The sequence below is a fragment of the Cetorhinus maximus genome, chromosome 17 (assembly GCF_964194155.1).
Source record: "Cetorhinus maximus chromosome 17, sCetMax3.hap1.1, whole genome shotgun sequence".
In the NCBI taxonomy this organism is placed as follows: domain Eukaryota; kingdom Metazoa; phylum Chordata; class Chondrichthyes; order Lamniformes; family Cetorhinidae; genus Cetorhinus; species Cetorhinus maximus.
Genome location: NC_135895.1, coordinates 42,682,979 through 42,708,307, shown reverse-complemented (window position 1 = coordinate 42,708,307; position 25,329 = coordinate 42,682,979). Strand labels below are relative to the sequence as shown.

Sequence of the window (25,329 nt, the reverse complement as noted above, 5' to 3'; positions counted from 1 at the left end):
TTTCATGTTAAATATTAATTTTAATTATGGATCCCATTTGTAATGACTTTACTCCAAATGAACAAGTTTCATAAATGAAATGTAAATTACAGAAAATTAAATTCTTCAGCCCTGGAAGCAGATACTGTTAAATGATTCCATAGAATGGGGGTGATTAATTAAAAAAAAAATGTACCTTCCTTTTCAGATCTCCAAGACACACTATATGTAAATATTTTTCATGTTTTTTTCCATATAAAAGATGAGAAGGGATTCTGGATCCATTCCCACACTCCCGTTTCCATGCAAGCATTAAGACAGCATCAAAAGGTCATCCTCGGTCCAATAAATAGTTTCTGTACACATTGTACAATAGATACATATAAAGTGAACTCTTTCTCCCTTAACTCCACACTCCTTTCGCATTTTTTTCATCCACCTTGATGTCGAGACGAGTTAATAATGACCCATCAGTCTCCTGTCCAATCAGCCTCAAAACTTAGCAAATGAAAGTGCGTTGACCACTTGAACAAAAACAGTGAAGAGGTTATGTTAGCTCTGATGAACTTTACTGCTGTTTGTGTTGAGGGAATCCGTTTTTAAGGAGTGCTTGTTCTTCCTGACAGTTTTACCGTATCCTTGTAAAAAGATTAAGGACAGATTTGGATTCCTAAAAATGAGAAATTAAACAATTTAACTATGGGATCAGGGGCCCCTGCAAATATATAAATTACACACATGACCATGTTAGATTTATGACATATTGAAATGTTAATTTATGAATGTGTTAATTGTAAAGTTGTTCAAATAAGCAGTTTTCAGGAAATCAAACAGTAAAAGTTGTTTTTTTCATAATTGTTTTTACTGTTTTGCTCTTCGCAGTACCAAAAATGAACATCTATATGGTGCATTTAGGTCAAAAAATGTCCCAGGGTGCTTCATGGAAGTGTAATGGAGACAAAAATTGGTGTTGAACAAAGAAGATAATCAGCAGGGATAACTTAGAACTCTCCTTTTTGACCAAGCATTAATGGAGGAAAAGTGAGGTGGAGGTTAAGGGAGGGGATTTTAGTGTTTATGGCTGCCAACAGTAGGGCTAAAGGATGCACAAGAGTCCAGAGTTGGAGGAATGCAAAGTTCCTAAAGGGTTGTAGAAAGCTATGAAGATAGGAAGCGGGCAGGCCTCGAGGGGATTCCATCAGTTTGTAAGGACAGGAAGGTCAGGGGATGGTGAGGAAGGGAAGTTGGGACTGAAGTCAAGAAAGCGGGAGTTGAATTTCATGGAGAGGGTACGACAGGAAATAGGAGAGAAGCTAGAGACAGACAGATTCAAGGCTAGTTGGGATGGAGTGGTTTGATGGGGAAGGGAGAAATGTGACAGAACCAGCTGAATTGATGGCCTCAATCTTAGTGACACAATCCATGAGTTCCTCATACTTGTAGGCAATTGTGCAAGGTGTAAGAGGGGGCAGGGGTATAAAAAGACAGTTGCTACTGGATAAAAGAAGCCAAAGCTTATCTTTAATTTCCAGGATAGTCCTGGAATAATGATCAACTTTCTCAGACAAGAAAAGCCTCAATAGTGCTTGACATGATCCAGCCAGATCTCGACGCTAGACAGCTGTGTTTCAAGCTGAGGCACAGATCAGCCACAATTTAACTGAATGGTGAAACAAACTCAATGGGCTGAATGGCCTACTATAATGCTCTGTTCTTATGAGTGTCACTTTGTCTTTCACATGAGATGCTGAACCAAAGTTCTGACTGTCCTTTCAGGTGGATGTCAGAGGTCCCATGGAACTATTCAAAAAGCAAGGCAGTTCTCCTGGTGTGCTGGGCAAAATTTACTCAATGAACATCATTCACACAGATTATCTAGTCATTTATTTCATTGCTGGTAGTGGGACCTTGCTGTACACAAATTTGTTGGCATGTTTTCCTGATAAATGACTACACTTCAATACTTGCTTCACTGACTGTGAAACAACGTAGGATATAGTGAGAACTTGAAAGTCATTATATAATACAAGTCTATCTCTACTACTTCTTGTTCGGCTGGGATATCACTAGTGCAAAGGGCAGGTTTATAAGGAGCAGCTCATTCCTCATATGGAACTTTGCCAATGTGACATTGGGTTTTTTGAGGATTAAGAATTTTTCTTTAAAAACATAATGGCCCAGATCTCCCAGACAGTGGACAATAGTGGTCAGATTGCCATTACACTCAAATTCCCCCAACTCTAAGCTGCTACACATTTCTCTGACAATCTGAAAACCAGAAGATTTAGCCCCATGTTTCCTGGGCTTAATCTTGCTTCTGCCAATTGAACTGCTGTATTTTGATATCACCAGAAGCCTAGCGAGACTCCTGCCAGTGCTGTCTGTGGCACTTCTGCCAAATCCAACTACAGAAATGAATATGCTTGTAACTCTCAGCAGATTGATTTTACTGTTACATGTGCAAAAATTTAAAAATTACTTTTGAGGAAATTATACACATACTGCACACACAAAACTATCTCATAATGACACTAGAGAAAAAGTACTGAGCAAACTATTGGGATTAAAGGGTGACAAGTCCCCAGGACCTGATGGCCTACATCCCAGGGTCTTAAAGGAAGTGGCAGCAGAGATAGTGGATGCATTGGCTATAATATTCCAAAATTCCCTGGATTCTGGAAAGGTTCCAGTGGATTGGAAAAATGCTAATATAACACCCTTATTCAAAAAGGGGGAGGCAGAAAGTAGGAAACTATAGACCAGTTAGTTTAATGTCTGTCATTGGGAAATTGTTGGAATCCATTGTTAAGGTAGTAATGGGGCATTTGGAAAGTCAAAATGCAATCCAACAGAGTCAGCATGGTTTTATGAAGAGTAAAATCATGTTTGACTAATTTGTTAGAATTCTTTGAAGATGTGACAAGCAAAGTGGATAATGGGGATCCTGTAGATGTAGTATATCTGGACTTCCAGAAGGCCTTTGATAAGGTACCGCACAAAAGATTAATACATAGGATAAGATCACACGGAGTTAGAGGTAATATATTAGCTTGGATAGAGGATTGGCTAACCAACAGAAAGCAGAGAGTCGGGATAAATGGGTCTTTTTCTGGATGGCAAGCTGCAACTAGTGGGGTGCCACAGAGTTCGGTCCTTGGGTCCCAACTATTTACAATCTATATTAATGACTTGGATTCAGGGATAGAAGGTACTATAGCTAAATTTGCAGATGACACCAAAATAGGTGGGAAAGTAAGTTGCAATGAAGAAGAAATAAGAAATTTGGCAGATGGAGTTTAACGTGGATAAGTGTGAGGTTATCCATTTTGGTCGGAAGAATAAAAAGGCGACTCATTATTTAAATGGAGAGAAACTTCAGAATGCTTCAGTGCAGAGGGATCTGGGTGTCCTCATGCATGAAAGCTAGTATTCAGGTACAGCAGGTAATAAGGAAGGCAAATGGAATTTTGGCATTTATTGCGAAAGGAATAGAGTATAAAAATAGGGAAGTGTTGTTGCAACTGTACAAGGCATTGGTGAGACTGCACCTGGAGTACTGTGCACAGTTTTGGCCCCCTTACTTGAGGAAGGATGTAGCTGGATTGGAGGCGGTTCATTAAATTGATTCCAGAGATGCGGGGCTTGTCTTATGAGGAGAGATTGAGCAGTTTAGGCCTATACTCGTTAGAGTATAGAAGGATGGGAGGAGATCTAATTGAGGTATATAAGATGCTAAAGGGGATAGACAAAGCAGACGTTTCCAAAGTGGAGCAGATGTTTCCTCTTCTGGGGCATTCTAGAACGAGAGGCCATAGTTTTAGGCTAAGGGGTGGTAGATTTAAATCAGAGATGAGGAGGAATTACTTTTCTCAAAGGGTCGTGAATCTGTGGAATTCACTACCTCAGAGTGCAGTGGATGCCAGGACGCTGAATAAATTTAAGGAGGAGATAGACAGATTTTTAATTAGTAATGGGTTGAAGTGTTATGGGGAGAGGGCGGGAAATTGGAGTTGAGGCCGAAATGAGATCAGCCATGATCATAATGAATGGTGGGGTAGGCTCAAGGGGCTGAATTGCCTACTCCTGCTCCTAGTTCTTATGTAATTGACCATAATGTTTACAAAACAACTCTGTTAGCAAATAGCGTTAAAGAACTTAGTACCTTAGTGGAGCGGGTTTTACTGAAAACATTCCAAAATCGCAAAGTTTCATCTCCTGCTCCTGTGACAATTGCCTCTCCATCAGGTGATATGGCCTAAAGAGAATGAAATAAAAAAAAATCTCAACCTATTAAAGGACAGGATTGTGTGTGGAAGAGACGTATACACATCTTGAGCTCAATGCAGTATTACCATTGCTAACAGATATCAGGAGAGAAACTAGTGACTATTTCAAAACATATGGGGGCTGAAATTCCCTTCGGGTTCTCACAGTTCACCACTATAACTCTGTCAGGAGACCATCTGAACCCCAAAAGTAAAAGGACAGAAGACCAATAGATCCCCTTCAGAATTTCAGGGCCATTGTGTATTGGATCTCAATCTACTTGATGCTTATTAAAATCAAAAATCGAGTGGTAATTTTAGTTTACAGTATGTTTGGGGCTCATTTGACCAGCTCTTTTCCAGAGCAAAGTAAAACAATGCCTGCTCACATGTTCTTCCCCACAGCTCTGATTAAATATTTCATTCTCTCTAAGATCTCTGCAGAAAGAATTTCTTCCTATCGTCTTGATAATTTTAAAGTGGTGACCCATCAAACATTTGACTCCTCAAATATTAATTCTATTAGAATCTTAAAAAAATTTAAAAGCCTCTTTATTCTCCTCTTGGCCTCCTCTGATCCCGTGGAAATAGTTTAGTACAAACTTCTCATCCCGACTTTATTCTTGTATATGTCCTTATTTTAAAACCAAAGAATGGCTTTATCCTTTTCCACTGCCTGTTCAGGGAATGATGGCTGAACCTCGGGTCTCTCAGCAGTGGGGTTACCCCAGTGTCCTGGCCAATATTTATCCCTTAATCAAAAGCAAATTATTTGGTCATCATCACATTGCTGTTTGTGGGAGTTTGCTGTGAGCAAATTAACTGCGTGTTTCCAACGTCACATTTCAAAAGTACTACATTGGCTGTAAAGCGCTTTGTGACGTCTGGTGGATATGAAAAGCACTAAAATCAACTCTTTCTAGATGATAATGATGGCATCTGTAATAAAACAAAACTTGTATGGAGACAAATGTAGTAATTGTATCAATTAGATATGCAATAAAAACCAAGAAATAATGAAAATTAAAGTTTTTCATTGCGAGATTAATCATGAATAGACTTTTAATCACCCATAAGTTCTAATGGAGAACAAAAGTGGACCCAGCACTGAACCCTGGGTTACACGGCTTCCAGTGCTTTTCCAATTCAAGCAACATTTATTTACCCTATACTTAGAAATAAAACTGATTTGTCTAGGATAGTTATAAAGGTAGATTAACTGACATCAGGTTATCTCATTTTTTTCAATTTGCCATCAAAGAGAATGTATTTTTATTTTCATTTCAAAAGAAAAATGAACACCTGTTTGCAGTTTGAGGCAGTATGGATGGCAAACTTAAAAAATAAAATAAATTAACATAAGTATTAACACAGTTTATGTCCAAATCAGTTACAGTCTCATTGTCTGCTCCAGAGTCCTATTGCTCATTGATTGTGAGAGCCCCCTGCTGGCTGATATGCAGAAAGCCACATTAAGGGCTCTGCCCTGAAACTCAGCATGTAACACAGCTTAGAATTTCCAAAATGAGTTTTGGAGAGAGACCAGCTTCAGTAAAAATACAAAGATAAAACACAAATGTGTGAAAATGTGACTCTGAAAAGTCCAATGTGAAGTTAAATCCTTCCTAATCATAAAAACAAAAAGCTAAAAGCTACTGCGGATGCTGGAAATCCAAAACAAAATAAAAACAGAATTACCTGGAAAAACTCAGCAAGTCTGGCAGCATCGGCGGAGAAGAAATCAGTCAACGTTTCGAGCCCTCATGGCTCTTCGGCAGAACTGAAGCATAGTTTCAACAAGGGAGAAATATATTTCTCCCTTGTTGAAACTATGCTTCAGTTCTGCCGAAGAGCCATGAGGGCTCGAAACGTTGACTGATTTCTTCTCCGCCGATGCTGCCAGACTTGCTGAGTTTTTCCAGGCCTTCCTAATCATAGCCTATTGTATTTACTTTTCTACTTGCATTAGTACATTTTCAAAGGGCCACGGAAAATAGATGTACTTTTTAAAAAAATCATTCATGGGATGTGGGCTTCGCTGGCTGGGCCAGCATTTATTATCCACCCCTAGTTGCAACTTTACTGTCTATTATTGCACATTTTACTAGTGTGCAAATAACATTTCAGTAAAACCATAAGTAAATCAAGTTGAATTTTTTTTTGCCCGCAAAAGATGTTCCAGTTTCCACCTGACATGCCAACATGAACAGGTACATGCACAAATGTGCAAAAGGTTTCCAGTCAAAATCTGAAGACATTTGGGTTCATAAACTGAGAATCGAGACCAGTTGATCTTTGTAGATATAGAATACAGATGCACACACAAACTTTTGAGAATAGAGGAATGACAGGCAGAAAGAACAACAAAATTACTATTTAACGTTCCTCCCCTTTTACTGCTGAATAAATTTTACTGTTGAATAAACATTATTCAACCATAATCTGTAAAATTTCGAAGACAATACCCAAAGATGCCTTTTAAGGTTTTTCAATTGCAAATAACCACTATAACCTCAGGCAAATAATGCAGATCCAGGCATTATCATTCTTTGATGTTCCTCAATAGGATAAAAATAGGAAGTTACAGCATTCAATCACAAAATACTGCATTTTCCTGAAATTTTCTGAATTGTCATTCTTAATAAATATAAACACTGAATTTAAAATATTACTTTTTTGCAAAGTAACAAATAATGACTAAAGAATTATGTTTTTAATTCATTCTTGGGATGTAAATATTGCTGGCAAGGCCAGTAATTACTGCTTATCCCTAATTGCCCTTCAGCAGGTGGTGGTGAGCCACCTACAATTGAATGGCATGCTCAGCCATTTCAGAGGGCAGGTAAGAGTCAATCATATCTTGGGTCAGATGTAGGCCAGACCAGGTAAGAAGGACAGATTTCCCCTCTCCTAAAAAGGGGATTAGTGAACCAGATTGTTTTTTTTCCTTTTAAAATGATAATCTGGTACCATTTTTTTTTCCAGATTTATTGAATTTAAGTCCCTCTAGCTGCCCTCGTGGGATTTGAATTTATGTCTCCAGAGCATTAGTCCAGGCTTCTTGCTTACTAGTCCTGTAATACTGTCACAATGCTACCATGTCCTGACATATTGAAGAAAGGTATGCATTCCAGTGCCAACCTTACAACCAACCACAAAATCAAATTTCTTACCAGGTAGAGCACTCTATACGAATGCCCCGTCAATTTGGCAACCTGTGTTAAGGATGGGTATTTCCACACTAAAATCTGATTCTGGGAATAACCGTGTGTGCTAACCTGTAAAACAAAGCAAAAAAAAAGTCACAACAAAATATAAACTTTAATGAAGTTGTATTAGGCTTCATTCAGAATTGGACTTGCTTTGTCACATGAAACTCAACGGGTTCAAGCCCAACAAACTCAGCTGGAACTTGGCTCAATACCTTGAGGTTTTTATTGGTAAATAACACAATGGCTGGGATTTTCTGGGACCTGCCGGTGGGGGGATGCACGAGCCCAGCCAAAAGCCCATTGACTTTCAGCGGAGCCAGGAGACCCCGCCCACAGTGTTGTCATTTAACATATTTCAGGCACAGGCTCCCGCAGCAAAGTCATGCACTTCAGTTCCAATATTCTATCCTAGATCAACATCGTTTCCCTGCTATGAATATCACCATGAATCATAAACTTCCCTAACCAATAACACTGTTGCAAAGTGGAAACTTCAGTTCTAGTATATTTCCTTTAATGCCACGTACACACACACCAGATTTTTTCATCAAGCAGAATACAAGTCAGTAATCAGCAAAATGATTTTGCAAGGAATAAAATACTTTGTGACAAACACAACAGTCTTCGCAAGTCCAGCAGTAACATTCATTTACAAAATCATTAATCCAGTAAATGTTCCAATGTGCTTGAGAGCGGAAGCGGTAGAAATGACCAAAAGAATGGGTGAAAATACAGCTTGGAGGAGGCTTTCAAAAGAAAGAAGAGAAACAAGTTGTAGGAGTCTGGAGAGGGAGTTTTATTGAGTACAGTTGAATTTTATAAGGCTTTGGGACCAACAGTGGAGTGGGAACAAGAGGAGATATACAGAGTAGACTTGGAGGGCTAAAGGGCATGAACTGTGACAAGGGTAGAAGAGTGCAGAGGTAGTGTGGGGTGAAGCCATGGAGGGGTTCATAAACAAAGATGGGAATTTTGAATTCAATGAAATCAGGGACTGGGAGACATACAAAATGGAGATGCAGGGGCTATCATGATGGACAAGCACGAACATAATAGTGCAAGACACAATGCAGGTGGCATAGTTGGAGTTTGGGAGGCTGGCCAGGTGTCATTGGAAAAATAAAATACAAAAAAAGCTGAAGTTAATGCACCTCATTATCTTCATTTTCGGTGTCTAGTCCCTCAGAAAACTTTGCTCATCTGTATATATGCTACATAAATGACCGAAGATGCACCCCATTTCAAGTAGATGGAGAGCTTCTAATGTCAAGCAGAGCAAGTTTGTGTATGCACCATACCAGTCCAACAGTATCTTAACATTTTTCATTTTGCTGGGTTTAATCCCAAGTTTTGAATTCAGCTGTAGAATTTAATGATCAAGTCTAATCCCAAAAAATCAGACCATATATAAATTGGGCCAGAAAGGATCAGCAGCAAGAAAATGTCCACACTTCCAGCTAGGAAATATAGTAACTCAATGAACTGTGAATGTAACATCAGATCAACCAATTAGCAGGCAGCCTGAAAGTGCTTATTCAATAATGTACCTGTCAGAAGGTGTATTGCTCTCCCTGTGTAAACACCCTCAAATAGATGTTTCTGTGAACCTGCTGCTAGGTCAACCATATAAATGTGGGGAGCCAGTCCTATGCATTACAAACTGCATGGTTCTGCAGTGCTGCTTTTGCCACATAGATTCACTTTGTTTCAAACAGTGGAACCTTAGCCATTGTCCCGTTTCATACTTTTTGTTTAAATAGGGAGGAAGGGAGGGTAAAAGGAGAAAAATAATTTTTTAAAAATCCAATTCTGAGATACTGATAGCATTTCTGGGAAGTTATTTGTGTCTTCCTCCGTGAGGACAGAACTAGAGTAGTTATTTAATTGCTCTGCCATTTCCTTGTTCTCTATTATAAATTCTAAATTCCCTATTATAAGTGTCAATGATTTGGATGAGGGAACCAAATGTAATATTTCCAAGATAAAAGCAAAAAACTGCGGATGCTGGAAATCCAAAACAAAAACAAAAATACCCGGAAAAACTCAGCAGGTCTGGCAGCATCTGTGGAGAGGAGCACAGTTAACGTTCCGAGTCCGTATGACTCTTCAACAGAACTAAGGAAAAATAGAAAAGGGGTGAAATATAAGCTGGTTTAAGCGGGGGTGGGGGGGGGGGGGGGGGGGAGACACAAGAAGAGCTGGATAGAGGGCCAGTGATAGGTGGAGATAACCAAAAGATGTCACAGACAGAAGGACAAAGAGGTGTTGAAGGTGGTGATATTATCTAAAGGAATGTGCTAATTAAGGGTAGAAAGCAGGACGAGCAAGGTACAGATAGCCCTAGTGGGGGTGGGGTGGGGTGAAGGAATCGAAAAAGGCTAAAAGGTAGAGATAAAACAATGGATGGAACTACATTTAAAAATAATAGAAATAGGTGGGAAAAGAAAAATCTGTATAAATTATTGGAAAAAACAAAAAGGAGGGGGAAAATCAGAAAGGGGGTACTCTCTCCTCCATCCCCACCCCCTTTCCGATTTTCCCCCTCCTTTTTGTTTTTTCCAATAATTTATATAGATTTTTCTTTTCCCACCTATTTCCATTATTTTTAAATGTATTTCCATCTATTGTTTTATCTCTACCATTTTCGATTCCTTCACCCCACCCCCACTAGGGCTATCTGTACCTTGCTCGTCCTGCTTTCTAGCCTTAATTAGCACATTCCTTTAGATAATATCACCACCTTCAACAACTCTTTGTCCTTTTGTCTGTGACATCTTTTGGTTATCTCCATCTATCACTGGCCCTCTATCCAGCTGCTCTTGTCCCACCCCCCCACCAAACCAGCTTATATTTCACCCCTTTTCTATTTTTCCTTAGTTCAGTTGAAGAGTCAGGCGGACGCGAAACGTTAACTGTGCTCCCCTCCACAGATGCTGCCAGACCTGCTGAGTTTTTCCAGGTATTTTTGTTTTTGTTTTGTAATATTTCCAAGTTTGCTGATGCCATGAAACTTGGTAGGAATGTGAGTGACGAGGAGGGTGTTAATAGGCTTCAAGGTGATTTAGACAGATTGAGTGAGTGGGCAAATACATGGCAGATGCAGTGTAACATAGATAAGTGTGAAGTTATCCACTTTGGTAGGAAAAACAGAATGGCAGAGTATTATTTAAATGGTGATAGATTGGGAAATGTTGATGTACAAAGGGACCTGGGTGTCCTTGAACATCAATCACTGAAAGCAAGCATGCAGGTGCAGCAAGCAGTTAAGGTGGCAAATGGTATGTTGGCCTCCATTGCGAGAGGACTGGAGTATAAGAGCAAGGATGTCTTACTGCAGCTGTACAGGGCCTTGGTGAGACCACACCTGGAGTATTGTGTACAGTTTTGGTTTCCTTACCTAAGAAAAGATATACTTGCAATAGAGAAAAGTATAGCAAAAGTTCACCAGACTAATTCCTGGGATGGCAGAATTGTCATATGAAGAGAGAGTGGCCTGTATTCACTGGAGTTTAGAAGAATGAGAGCTGATTGAAACACAAAATTCTGACAGGGATGAACAGACTGGATGCAGGGATGATATTTCCTCAGGCTGGGGGCGGTCTAGAACAAGGGGTCACAATCTTAGGATATGGGGTAGGCCATTTAGGGCTAAGATGAGGAGAAACATCTTCACTCAGAGGGTGGTGTACCGATGGAGTTCTCTACCACAGAAGGCTGTGGAGGGCAAGTCACTGAATATACTTAAGGAAGAAAAAGATTTCTGGATTCTAAAGGCGTCGAGGGATATGGGGAGAGTGCAGGAGTACGGCATTGAGACGGAGGATCAGCCATGATCATATTGAATGGCAGGGCAGGCTCAAAGGGCCGAATGATCTACTCCTGCTCCTATTTTCTATGTTTCTATGTTTTTATCCAAAGACAAGCTGTTACATGTTCTAAACTCTGCCAATAATAGTTGGGTGCTTGGTTAAAGTTCATAATCATCAGATCTAATCAGATCTCCATTGTGCTGCTACCAGTGTAAAGGGCACACAGAAGCTGCCCTCATTAGACAAGTATTAAAAATAAGTTAACATAAATGTGCCTCAAAACTCCCAGCTGTGTAACCAAATCTCTATTTAAAAGATTCAGAAGTCTTTTCAGATAACAGTTAACCTGTGGTTAGTGAACTTTGCAAAAGACAGCTAGTCCTTGGGTAATCATTTTCCTTTATCCAGCCTATTTCGAACTGGGAATGGGCAAACATGTACATTCATTTCTTGATTATTAACATTCAGCAAAAAGAAGATTCCCCTTTTCACACGGTGTTATGTTAAAGGCTCACCAGTTCATTTGCATGCTTAGACCAGGCAAGATTGCAGACTTGGGAGCCTGTGTCGACGCACTGCAGGGGCTGGCAGGTCAGTGTGTTCCAGAAACGAATGCAGCGATCGGCAGTGCCTCCTCCGGATGCCAGAAGTCCGTGCTGATGAGGGGACCAGGCAATGGCCTTCACCGCTGCTAAATGTTCTGTGTATTGCTGGACTGGGCTCAAACTGGAATTGTTCCATACAAATAGCTGAAAGAAAAATACAATCCAGCTGTGAAATGAATGGAAAATAAATATTCAGCAATGACTGTGACATCACAAAGGCTCCTTTAAATCACCATAAAAATAGTTTGACCTAGTTCCAAAGTGAATTTAAAAACCTGAAAAAATTCCACCTCCCCCAACTTTTACTCGTGTCTAAGCAGCTACATCAAGCGTGATAATGGCAGGAATGTAGGCATATATTTCTAGGCTATTTCAGATTTCCAGTATTTGCAATGCTTTTTTTTTTAATTCCTGGGAGTATGAGCATGCAAATTCTTGCTGCACTTGTGTCATGGCCAGTAAATAAATGAATGGGCTTGGACTACACATTTTGGACACCGCCGGAACAAATGTAAGGTACCTTGTTATCGTTGCCCCCAGAAGCTAGGTGCTGGTGATCAGGAGACCACTTTAAACCACAGACTTCCTGCCTGTGGCCCTGCAATCTCCGCTCCATCTGAAGTGGGGGTGTTCGCACATCCCTCTGTAGAATGAGACGGTCCCGACTTCCTGACGACAGCTGATCAGCATTCCAGGCCAAAGCACCTGTACACCAAGCAAGAGTCAAACTACATTTTTTTTAGAAAAAGCTTAGTTTTTATATTAGTAACTGCTTTAGTCCCTTCACATTGTTCTTTCATAACAGTTGTGAAATATTTAAGCAACAATGGCCTTATTTACTCAAAGTCACCACCTTGTAATTAATCCACTATCAACTAGTTTAAATAAACTAACATCTGAATGTCTAAAGTTTGTGGCAGGCAGGTTTAATAATGGTTAAATATGTCAACACAACAGTACACCTGGGTAACACAGCTAACATTTTTTTAAAATTCCTGTTTATATTACATTTACATTAATTGCTGATAACATTGTGGAAACACGATTTCTACCTTCATCATTGATATTAACCCTGTGCTGTTGAAAATAGTTTCAGTAGGACACAAAGGGTGCATCAATAATCAAAGTCCACCTGAGCAAATAGTCCTGTTCTACTGGAAGGTCTAAATCTTGTAGGATTCTACTGCAAGATCCTGAATATGTAGGACTGGAAAATATTTTGCTTCATTTGGCTGCCCCACCATTGGCTTTTGTCCTAGGCCAATCACTTATGCCAAAATGAAAGAAGTTTGATGCATCCAAAGCTGCAAACAGTTCATTTCAGAGCAGTTTGGTCCTAGACCCTCCATTGTTAGGGTATCCTTGGCACAGGATGTCCCTAGCATGAAGCAAGTTGGGGGTAAGTTGATTTTGCATATTATTTGTGAAATCACTTTTCAGAGCCACCTAAATATTCCTATAATTCTGAGACTGCAAATAAGGAACTCCGCTATACATTCAATGGAGTCAGTAGGGCCATCCTTTATTAATTCATCATTTAGAAAATGGTGCACAAACGTGCTGCTACATTTAAAAAAAATAATTCATGAGATGTGGGCATCGCTGGCAAGGCCGGCATTTATTGCCCATTCCTAATTGCCCTTGTTCAGAGGGCATTTAAGGGTCAACCACATTGCTGTGGGTCTGGAGTCACATGTAGGCCAGACCAGGTAAGGAGTGAACCAGATGGGTTTTTAACAACAATCGACAATGATTTCATAGTCATCATTAGAATTTTAATTCCAGATTTTTATTGAATTCAAATTCCTGGGTCTCCAGAGCATTTAAGAAGGGTAGCAGGGATAATCCAGGAAATTACAGGCCGGTGAGCCTTACGTCAGTGGTAGGGAAATTATTGGAGAAGATTCCTCGTGACAGGATTTACTACCATTTGGAAGCAAATGGGCGTATTAGTGAGAGGCAGCATGGTTTTGTGAAGGGGAGGTCGTGTCTCACTAACTTGATCAAATTTTTCGAGGAAGTGACAAAGATGATCGACGATGGAAGGGCAGTGGATGTTATATACATGGATTTCAGTAAGGCCTTTGACAAGGTCCCTCATGGCAGACTGGTACAGAAGGTAAAGTCGCACGGGATCAGAGGTGAGCTGGCAAGATGAATACAGAATTGGCTTGGTCATAGAAGACAGAGGGTAGCAGTAGAAGGGTGCTTTTCTGAATGGAGACCTGTGACTAGTGGAGTTCCGCAGGGATCAGTGATGGGACCTTTGCTGTTTGTAGTATACATAAATGATTTGGAGGAAAATGTAACTGGGCTAATTAGTAAGTTTGCAGATGACACTAAGGTTGGAGGAGTTGCAGATAGTGAAGAGGATTGTCAAAGGATACAATGGGATATAGATCGGTTGGAGACTTGGGCGGAGAAATGGCAGATGGAGTTTAATCCGGACAAATGCGAGGTAATGCATTTTGGAAGGTCTAATACAGGCAGGAATTATACAGTAAATGGCAGAACACTTAAGTGCATTGACGGGCAGAGGGATCTGGGTGTACAGGTCCACAGGTCACTGAAAGTGGCAACGCAGGTGGATAAGGTAGTCAGGAAGGCATATGGCATGCTTGCCTTCATTGGCAGGGGTATTGAGTATAAAAGCTGGGAAGTCATGCTGCAGCTGTATAGAACCTTGGTTAGGCCACACTTGGAATATTGTGTGCAATTCTGGTCGCCACATTACCAGAAGGATATGGAGGCGTTGGAGAGGGTGCAGAGGAGGTTTACCAGGATGCTGCCTGGTCTAGAGGTTATTAGCTATGAGGAGAGGTTGGAGAAACTCGGATTGTTCTCACTACAGCGACAGATTGAGAGGCGACTTGATAGAAGTTTACAAAATTATGAGTGGCATGGACAGAATAGATAGTCAGAAGCTTTTTCCCAGGGTGGAAGAGTCAATTACTAGGGGACATAGATTTAAGGTGAGAGGAGAAAACTATAGAGGAGATGTGCGGGGCAAGTTTTTTTACGCAGAGGGTAGTGAGTGTCTGGAATTTGCTGCCAGAGGAGGTGGTGGAAGCAGGTACGATAGTGATGTTTAAGAGGCAGCTTGACAAATACATGAATAGGATGGGAATAGAGGGATACGGACCCCGGAAGTGCAAAATGTTTTAGTTGACGGGCAATATGATTGGCGCAGGCTTGGAGGGCTGAAGGGCCTGTTCCTGTGCTGTACTTTTCTTTGTTCTTTGTACCCTGGGTCTCCGAATTACTAGTTCAGTGACAATACCACTATGCCATTGCCTCCCCACATATTGGCTGTTCATCTTTCTTCCAAGGTTTTATAATACACAAGATACTAACCATTCCACTGTGCACTGTTGCCTACACTGAGTTTTACACCTATATTAGTTGTTTAGAAACAGTGGTAGCAGAATTAATTTTGCTCTTCAACTAAACCATGGTTGATCTGTATCTTAACACTATCTTACCCACTTAGGTTCTGTAACCCTTAATATTCTTATCTAACAAAAATTTATCCATTTCAGTTTTGAAATTTTCAATTGGCCCATCCTCGAGAGCTTTCGGAGGAAAGGGTTCCTGATTTCCACTACCCTTCATGAACAGTAGCTTCCCGACATCCCTTCAAATGGCTGAGCTCCAAAGTTAACATCTAGTAAATCTGATGAACCAGACTATACACACAAACATCTCAAAATCCAATCGAGATATGTTTACGTCACAAACCTTCAAAACCGTTATGAAACTTGAGTGATTTTCACTTAATGTTAGGAATAAACCAGCAGTTTATAATATTTTTCTTATTGTTCTGATCTTACTTTAAAAAGAATAGATCTGTTCGCCTGCACTTTTTCAAAAATCTCCTCCGTCAACGCCAACCGAAGTCAGATTCTCAAAATCAATGTTGGATTTTTTTTTAAACTACTTACCAACTCTTGCGGAATGTCCATCGAGAGAGATCAGCTTCTTCCCAGCTGCCGCATCCCAGATCTGCACGTATCCCTTGTGGGTACCCACTGCTACAAAATTTCCCTGAGTATATGAAAAGAATGTTTACACTAAGTTATTGAGGCTGTGATCATGGAATCACTTGCAGGTGGAACAACAACATATTTATATATTGTATTTATATAGTGCCTCTAACATGATAAAACATCCCAAGGCACTTCACAGAGGCATGTAGATTGATGTCCTGCTCACATACTTCACCTATAGTGCATTTGCCCACGTAAGATGCTCAAAGCAATAGGCAGGGATAAAACTTGTTTCCGAATTTCCCTCTATCCTAGCTTCCAAACAGTGTCTCCCCACAGAAGATCAGGAACTCAGGGGGAGGGAGAAAACAAGGAAGCATGTATCTGGGATATGGGGATAGTGTGGGGGAAAAAGGCATCGAAGTGGATGATCAGCCATGATTGTATTGAATGGCAGAGCAGGCTCGACAGGCTGTACCGCCTACTTCTTACCCTAGGTTCCTATATTGAGTATTCCTTCATTGTGCAGAGCTCTGGCTCATCCATGACCTGTAGATAGCCTATATTACTTGGAAGTCATAGCCATGGTATTCCTCATCACCCTTTTACTTAAGTTATCTAACTGTAGGTAGGCAGGTACTGATAGTGAACTGTTCCATGAAAACATTAACCGTCTATTGCTTTCTTATGCTGATGTTGTACTTTTCCATTGGGCTGAATTTTGCCATCGATGACGTGTAAAATGACATCAGGCGGAACCCCCGACATCATCCCGCCCCATTTAAATTTTCAGGAAGGTGGGGGTGCAGCAAAATCAGCTGTGGGCCCGCTGACCTGTCAATGGCCAATTGAGGCCATTGACAGGATCATTGAAACAATTAAAGGACCTGCCTGTCGAACCTTAAGGTTGGCGGGCAGGACAGGAGCCCCGGCGGCAAATAGAAAAAACATGAAACCTCATCCACCGGCGGGATGAGGTTTCATGTAGGGATTTAAAAAGTTTAATAAAGTTTTAGTGTAATTAATGAACAGGTCCCATCTCATGTGAGGGGGACATGTTAAGGATTTTTTTTTCTATTTTTAACGTTTTTGAAACTGGGCAGCGATCTCCCTGAAGCAGCACTTAGCCTCAAGGGGATGTGCGCTCTTTCGTGCGCATGTGCGGAAGAGCGCACTCTGACAGTTGGGGAATCCTCCTCCGCCCGCACAGGAAGCACATAGCGCTTCTCGGCAGACGTCACGCTGGGCGGGCCTTAATTGGCCCACCCACGTAAAATGGCAGTAGGGCTGCTTCTCCGGCGGGGATCTTCTCCCCGCCCGCCTGGCAGGCAGAAAATTGTGCCCATTATTTTCTCTTTAAGATTTCAAGTTCCTAGAATTTGTGGAGGGTTTTTTAAACTCAATTCCTGCATAGTAGGCTTCATGCAAATGAATGTCAGACCATTTAAACTGAAAATCTCAAACCATTTTCTGTTCATCTAATCAGTTTACCCAGAGTCAGCAGTTAAAATGATTTAGTTAACAACTAGCACTTGGCACAGACTGTAGATTCCCCATGTTACAGTCCATTCATTCAAGCTAATGTGCAAAATACTGAATTTAACAATATTCAAAAGGAAATAAATAACATTAGTAACAGCCTTTGAGAAAAAAAAGTGATTAATAAATATTTGAGAGTAATATTTGAACGAATTTGACATAACTCTAATTAAGTATCGGGAAGACTGAAACCATTATTTTCAGTCCCCCGTTCCAAACTCAGTTCCTGAGCTACCGACTCTATCCCTCTCACTGGCAACAGTCTGAGTGAGATCAAACCAGTCTGACCGCAAACTAGTGTCAAATTTGACTCGGAGATGAGTTTCTGACCTCATACCTGCATCATCAATAAGATCACCTATGTAACCAGCTTTGTAACATTGCCTAGCTTTGGCCCTGTCTCAGCTCATCTGCTGCTGAAACTCTCATTCATGCCTTTGTTACCTCTAGACATGACTATTCCAACACACTCCTGGCTGGTCACCCAAATTCTACTCCACCCCACCGCCCCTGCAAACTTCAGGGCATCCAAAACTCTAGCACCTCTGTCTTAACTCGCACTAATTCCCGTTCACCTATCACCTCCTGTGCTCGCTGACCTATATCGACTCCCAGTCAAGGAACATCTTGATTTTTAAATATTCCATCTTTGTGTTCAAATCCCCCCATGGCCTCACCACTCCCTATTTCTGTAATCTCCTGCAGCCTCACAAACCTCCGGGATATCTTCGCTCCTTTAATTCTGGCCTCTTGTACATCCTTGACTTTCACCACTCCAGAACTAGTGGCCGCATCTTCAGTTGTCTAGGCCCCAAGCTCTGGGATTCCCTCCCTAAACCTCTCCACTTCACTACCTCGCATTTCTCCTTTAACACAGTCCTTAAAATCTACTTCTTTGACCTAGCTTTTCATCACCTGATCTAATATCTCCTTATGTGTCTTGGTGTCATATATTTTATAATGCGAAGTGCCTTGGGATATTTTATTAATTTAAAGGAGTCTTTATGGGGGAGATGGTGGCATAGTGGCAATGTCACTGGAGTAGTAATCCAGAGGTCCAGGCTAATGGGGACATGGGTTCAAATCCCATCAGGACAGCTGGTGGAGTTTAAACTCAATTAATGAAAAGTCTGGAATGTCAAGCGTCTCAAGTAATGGTGACCACAAAACCATCAACTAATGCTCTTTAGGGAAGGAAATCTACCATCCTTACCCGGTCTGGCCTACGTGCAACCCCAGAACCACAGCAATGTGGTTGACTCTTAACGGCCCTCTGAAATGGCCCAGCAAGACACTCAAGTTCAATGGCAATTAGGGATGGGCAATAAATGCCTTGCCAGTGATGCCCACATCCCAAGAAAGAATAAAGAAAATAAATGTTGATGTTGTCTGTGTTGTTGTTGCACAATCAAATCTCACCAATTTCGCTGAATTTTTGATTAGTGAGAGAAGTAGGAATTAAATTCATCAGAAAATGACCATGGCATCAGAGTACACTCACCCTTTCATTCCAACAAACAGACGTAACAGAGTCACCATCTATGGAGAGGTCACACAGCCTCGTTACCTAGGAAACAAAATCACAAAACACTGCAAAATTTGCTTCCATTTTATGAAAAGAATAGGCTCAGTCTATGAACAAATCCACATTTTCCCTCCCCCAATTTCAATGCACATGGTATAAAGCAACACATATCAAGATACAGCGGCAAATGAAGGGACACTAGCTTCTCAGGCATGTGGAATATTTGGGATCCCCCTCGTTCAAGTATCTTTGTATTGTATTTGTATTTGTCCCCAATGACCAGGCTCCTTTGTTAGATGGCAGCCCGCCTAATCCGCTGTAGTGAAGGATGTATTCAGTCCGAATGCAAGGTTCGTTCACAAGGCTGCTATCAGGTCACTATCATAACTGCAATTCATTGTTTTACCAGCAACATGGTATTTTATTATTCAGAAATAATCAAAAAAGATTGATAATGAAATAGGACAACTCTAGGATCTAGTCCCATAGTTCAAACTTTGGAAATGGTTTCAGAGATTGAAGCAGCAGTTGCCTGGAAAATTAAATCATGGAACACAGACATCAATCCAAAGAAAGGCATTAAAAATAAACCTAGATTAAAAAAACATAAGCAATGCTAAATTTGTGTTGCTTCTGGACTTATGAAGTTGGATCATTTCTGAGCAAAAGACTAGACTGTTGAATGCCTTATGCTCATTCCAACTTTCCCATGCTCTTGCTGTAACATCATAGTATCATTACAGTGCAGAAGGAGCCCATCAAGTCTGCACTGGCTCCCTGAAAGAGCATTCCACCTAGTTCCACTCCCCTGCCTTATCCCCGTAACCTTGCACATTCGCTCTTTTCAAGTAACAATCCAATTCCCTTTTGAATACCTCGATTGAACCTGCCTCCACCACCCTTCAGGACGTTTGGTCCAGACTCCAACCACTCTCTGGGTGAAAAATTTTTTCCTCATGACATTTACTCCTTCTGCCAATTTTTGAATTGACATAGAAACTAGGAGCAGGAGTAGGCCATTCGGCCCTTCAAGCTTGCTCCGCCATTCAATATGATCGTGGCTAATCCTCTATCTCAAGAGGATTCCTGCTTTCTCTCCATACCCCTTGATGCCCCTAATATCCAAAAATTTATCAATTTCTTTCTTGCATATACTCAGTGACCTGGCCTCCACAGCCTTCTGTGGTAGAGAATTCCATAGGTTGATGACCTCCTGAGTGAAGAAATGTTTCCTCATCTCAGTCCTAAATGGCCTGCCTGGTATCCTGACACTCTGGCCCCTGGCTGTAGACTCCCCAATCAGGGGAAGCATCCTCCCTGCATCCAGTCTGTCTAGCCCTGTTAGAGTTTTATATGTTTCAATCAGATCCCCTCTCATTCTTCTAAACTCTAGTGAATACAAACCCAGTTGAACAAATCTCTCCTCATATGACAGTCCTGCCATCCCTGGTATCAGCCTAGTGAACCATCGCTGCACTCCCTTTATGGCAAGTATATCCTTTCTTAGGTAGGGAGACCAAAACTACATGCAACACTCCAGGTGTGGTCTCACCAAGGCCCTGTCTAACTGCAATAAGACATCCCTACTTCTGAACTCAAATCCTCTCGCAATGAAGGCCAACATACCATTTGCCTTCCTAATTACTTACTGCTCCTGCCTGTTTACTTTCATTGACTGGTGTACAAGGACACCCAGATCCCTTTGTACATCTGCATTTCCCAATATATCGCTATTTAAATAATACCCTGCCTTTCTGTTTTTCACACTGAAGCGTATAACTTCACATTTATCCATGTTATACTGCATCTGCCATGTGTTTACCCACACACACACACACACACACACACACACACAACTTGTCTAAATCGCCCTGAAGCCTCCTTGCATCCTCCACACAACTCACAAATCCGCCCAGTTTTGTGTCGTCAGCAACGACACAAAATATTGCATTTGGTCTCCTCATGCAAGTCATTTATATATATCGTCAATAGCTGGGGTCCAAGCACTGATCCCTGCGGTACATCACTAGTCATTGCCTTCAACCCAGAAAAAGACCCTTTTATTCCCACTCTCTGTTTCCGGTCTGTCAAACGATTCTCAATCCATGCCAGTATATTACCCCCAATCTCATGTGCTTTAATTTTGCCCACTAGCCTCTTATGTGGGACCTTATCAAAAGCCTTCTTGAAATCCAAATACACCACATTCACTGGTTCTCCCTTATCTATTCTACTTGTTACATCCTCAAAAAATCCAGCAGATTAGTTGAGCATGATTTCCCTTTCATAAATCCATGCTGACTTTGTCTAATTCCATTAATGCTTTTCAAGTGTTCTGTTACCACGCCTTTTATAACAGACTCTAGCATTTTCCTCATTACTGATGCTAACTGGTCTGTAATTCTCTGTTTTTTCTCTCCCTCCTTTTTTAAAGAGTGGGGTTACATTTGCCACTCTCCAATCTGTAGGAACTGCTCCAGAGTCTATAGAATTTTGGAAGATGACCATCAATGCATTCAATATTTCCAGGGCCACTTCCTTTAGTACTCTGGGATTTAAATTATCAGGCCCTAGGGATTTTTTTTAGTCTTTAACCCCATTAATTTCTCTATCACCATTTTTTTTTACTAATACTGATTTTCTTCAATTCCTCCCTCTCACTAGACCCTTGGTTTTCTAACATTTCTGAGAAATTGTGTGTGTCCTCTTTTGTGAAGGCAGAACCAAAATGTGTGTTCAATTCTTCTGCCATTTCTTTGTTCCCCATTATAATTTTCCCCATTTCTGACTGTAAGGGACCTACGTTTGTCTTCGCTAATCTTTTTCTCTTCTCCTCTCAGCCTTCTTTTCTCCAAAGAAAACAGTCCCAACCTCTCCAATCCATCCTCATCCCAGGAATCATTCTTGTGAATCTCCTCTGTACTCTCTCCAATGCCTTCACATCCTTCCTCAAGTATGGCACTCAGAACTGGACACAGTACTGCAGATGAGGCCTAACTGGTGTCTTATACAAGTTCAACATGACCTCCTTACTCTTGTAGTCAATGCCCCTATTAATAAAACCTAAGAAACTATATGCTTTATTAATTGCTCGCTCCGCATGCCCTGCTATCTTCAATGACCTATGTACATATACACAGAGGTCCCCCTGTTCCTGCAATTCCTTTAGAGGCTCTCCCTTTATTTTATACTGTCTCATCATATCCTTCTTGCCAAAACAAATCACCTCACACTTCTCTGCATTGAACTCCACCTGCCAATTGTCTGCCCAATTCACCAACATGTCTATGACCTTTTGAAGTTCAAGTCTATCCCCATCACAGTTGACATTTCCAATCTTCATATCATATGCAAATTTTGAAATCATGCCCTGCACACCACAGTCTAGGTCATTAATATATATCAGGAAGAGCAAGGCTCCCAACACTGACCCCTGAGGAACTCCACTACAAACCTTCCTCCAACCTGAAAAACAGCCATTTATCACTACTCTTGTTTCCTGTCACTCAGCCAAGTTCTTATCCAAGTGCCTACTTTCCCTTTTGTTCCATGAGCTAGAATTTTGCTCACAAGTCTGTTGTGTGGCACTGTATCAATTGCCTTTTGAAAATCCATTCACACCACATCAACAGCTTTCCCTTATCAACCTTCTCTGTTACCTCCTCAAAAAATCCAGCAAGTTAGTTAAACATGATGAACCCCTGATGCACCCATGCTGGCTTTCCTTAATTATCCTGCACTTGTCTAAGTGATTATTGATTTTATCCTGTACTGTAGTTTCCAGAAGTTTCCCTACCACTGAGGTCAGATTGACTGGTCTGTAGTTGCCAGTTTTATCCTTGCATCCCTTTTTGAACAACGGTACAACATTTGCAATTCTCCAGTCCTCCGGCACCTCCCAAGTCTAAGGAAGACTGGAAGATTATCACTAGTGCCTCTGCAATTTCCACTTCCACTTGCCTCACTACCCTTGGATGTATCTTATCCGGTCCTGGTTCTGGAACATGTGCTAATAATCCCAAATGCCAAACTCCAAAAACAGAGACAGCATCATTTTCTGTATTGCTTCTCTCAAACTGTCCAGCTAAGTTTGGAACCTCAATACATGGTGAAACCAAGCAGAAACTGGAACATTCCTACTGCTTGGTATAATGCCGACATTCGAACAACTCAGGCCCATCAAAAGACTGGGACTTTTTTTTTTCCTGAAGGAGGCAAAATTCGCTTCAAACTTATAAAACACCAGTACAGGTTTTGACTATTCCTATATATCTCCCAATACCTGCCATTCCTCACATGTGAATTTAACCCATGAGAGCCGGCAAGCTCATATCGGCTAGGCCAAATCCTGTCCTCACCCAATGTTGACAAATACCCTTAATCCCTGCTATATCAGTGTGACAGCTCTGGCTAGCTTTCCCCGACTCATGCCCATCCCACCGCTGTCCCAACTAAGAATCACGAATGCAGCAGAGACAGGAGACTGAACCTTGGAACTTTTTCATCTACATAGCTCAGTATTGCATCAGTTATTCACTTAGCAATGAAGGAGAGGTTAACAGATTTTAAAATAGATATTGCATCCCTTTACCCTTGTAAAATAAAATCAAAGCCGTCTGTACTTGGCTGGATAGCCAATGCAATTCTACATCTTCTGGCAGGTGAATCAATGAAACTTCCGCAGCAAGTGTGGGAGTGAGTCCAGCTGAAATTCTCAGCAAGAGCGTAATATATACATGGTGGAGTGTTAAAGAAATAAAAATTCATGTTGATTTATATTATGAAGTCGTAGTTGGGGTTCTGACAAACAACAAGTAGTAGATTCTCTAGTTATATAAACCAAATGCATTGGAGCTGATGCCTAACATCCTGCCTCACCACAAAATCTTAAGTGCAAACCTAACACTCATAATACAGCATAGAAAAGCATCAAATTTATAACAACCAAAGCAAATTTAAAAAAAAATCTTCCACCCTCAAGTAAATAAAAACTTTGTTAACACCCTGTGTGACAGGTCTAGCTTTACTCAGTGATTGGATTCTAAATACATTGAATAGCATAACAAAATGAAAAAGAAAATAAGTTAGCATGTTAAATGCGTGACAGAAAATGTAGCGATTTTTGTTGGGGTTATCATGCTAATCGGCAGTACCTTACCTGACTGGTACATGCACTCCACAAGTAAACACAAGCACCAAGACCAACGCTTAGAACATTTGCTGCTGACCAATCCACTAGATTGAGGTAAAAATCATCCTGCAATTCTGGAGCATCCAGGACTTTAAACGGAATCTTTGAAATCTTTCTTGTTGGTTTCCGTGGCGACCGTAACAACTTCTGACTGTTCAAATGGGAAGAAAGTTGGATTAATAGTTAGTTGAAGAGGTTACAGTGTTAACTCTACACAATCTGGGTGTGACAAATAAGGAAGTTCTGCCTAATTTAGACCTGTCTGTTAATTCAGAAACGTAACATGCAATTTTAAATAGGCACCTCAGCCTCAACACATTTTGTAACGTGTTGGAAAGTTTGTTGCCTTAGTAGCAAACCCAAGGAGAAGTCCAACTTATTACTTTCAAATGGCTCCTCAAAACCTGGCTCTTTGATCCTGCTTCTGGTCAGCAACCCCAGTCCTTCTCCTTCCACTTCTGGGCTCCAGCCACTCGTATCTGCTTGAATTTCTTAGAAACATTGTAGAATTATGGACATTAATAGCCCAGAAGACTAATGCTGCCTCATTGTTTGAGCTATCTAAAATTTATAGCCCTATATCTTATTCTACCTTTAATAAATATTTTAAAAGGAAAACTTGGTGTTATATGAGTGCAAGTGCAAATTCCATTTGAGCACCAAAATTATGCATAATAATAATACATCATCAATAATGGCATTTAACCTAGCGAGACTAATTACCTTTTATTGCTGACGGGGGACAATGAATATGGAGAAATCTCATTCCCACTTTCAGTAGTTGACCTCTTTGTGCTCAAGGCATACTGTAAACAAGACAGCACACAAGCTAAAAAAAATGTGTTAAAGCTGCATTCTGTCATAATCAACACGACTCAATGAAGAGAAGTAAAGTGCTGACAAATGAAAAAGCTTACAAGATAGGTTTATTGTAGTAGTATTTAAAAATTTATTCATTCACTGGATGTGGGTGTCGTTAGCTTGGCCAGCATTTACTGCCCATCCCTAATTGTCCTTCCTTACAACACAATGGGTGTACCTACAACACATGTAGTGGTTCAAGAGGGCAGCTCACCACCACTTTGTCAAGGGAAATTGGGGATGACCAATAAATGCCACCCTAGCCAGCAACACCCACATCCCATGAACGAATACATTTTTAAAAATGCAATTTTTTGCTGAATTTAATCCAGTTGTTTTTAGTTCTGTACCATGTTA

General features: G+C 40.8%; 1 protein-coding gene across 4 annotated transcripts in view; it reads right to left on the bottom strand.

Moving 5' to 3' along the window:
* Positions 1–25,329, bottom strand: part of LOC144692348 (fizzy-related protein homolog) — a 61,991-nt gene continuing 36,662 nt past the window's right edge. For all 4 annotated transcript variants that reach the window (XM_078561083.1, XM_078561087.1, XM_078561085.1 and 1 more), the window contains 9 exons: positions 24,835–24,917; positions 24,079–24,262; positions 18,897–18,962; positions 15,812–15,914; positions 12,391–12,575; positions 11,781–12,014; positions 7,418–7,522; positions 4,142–4,234; positions 1–649 (listed from right to left, as the gene is read on the bottom strand). In XM_078561083.1, the coding sequence (XP_078417209.1) occupies positions 608–649; positions 4,142–4,234; positions 7,418–7,522; positions 11,781–12,014; positions 12,391–12,575; positions 15,812–15,914; positions 18,897–18,962; positions 24,079–24,262; positions 24,835–24,917 (1,095 nt within the window). In that variant the 3' untranslated portion in view covers positions 1–607. The remainder of the gene's footprint in view (positions 650–4,141; positions 4,235–7,417; positions 7,523–11,780; positions 12,015–12,390; positions 12,576–15,811; positions 15,915–18,896; positions 18,963–24,078; positions 24,263–24,834; positions 24,918–25,329) is intronic.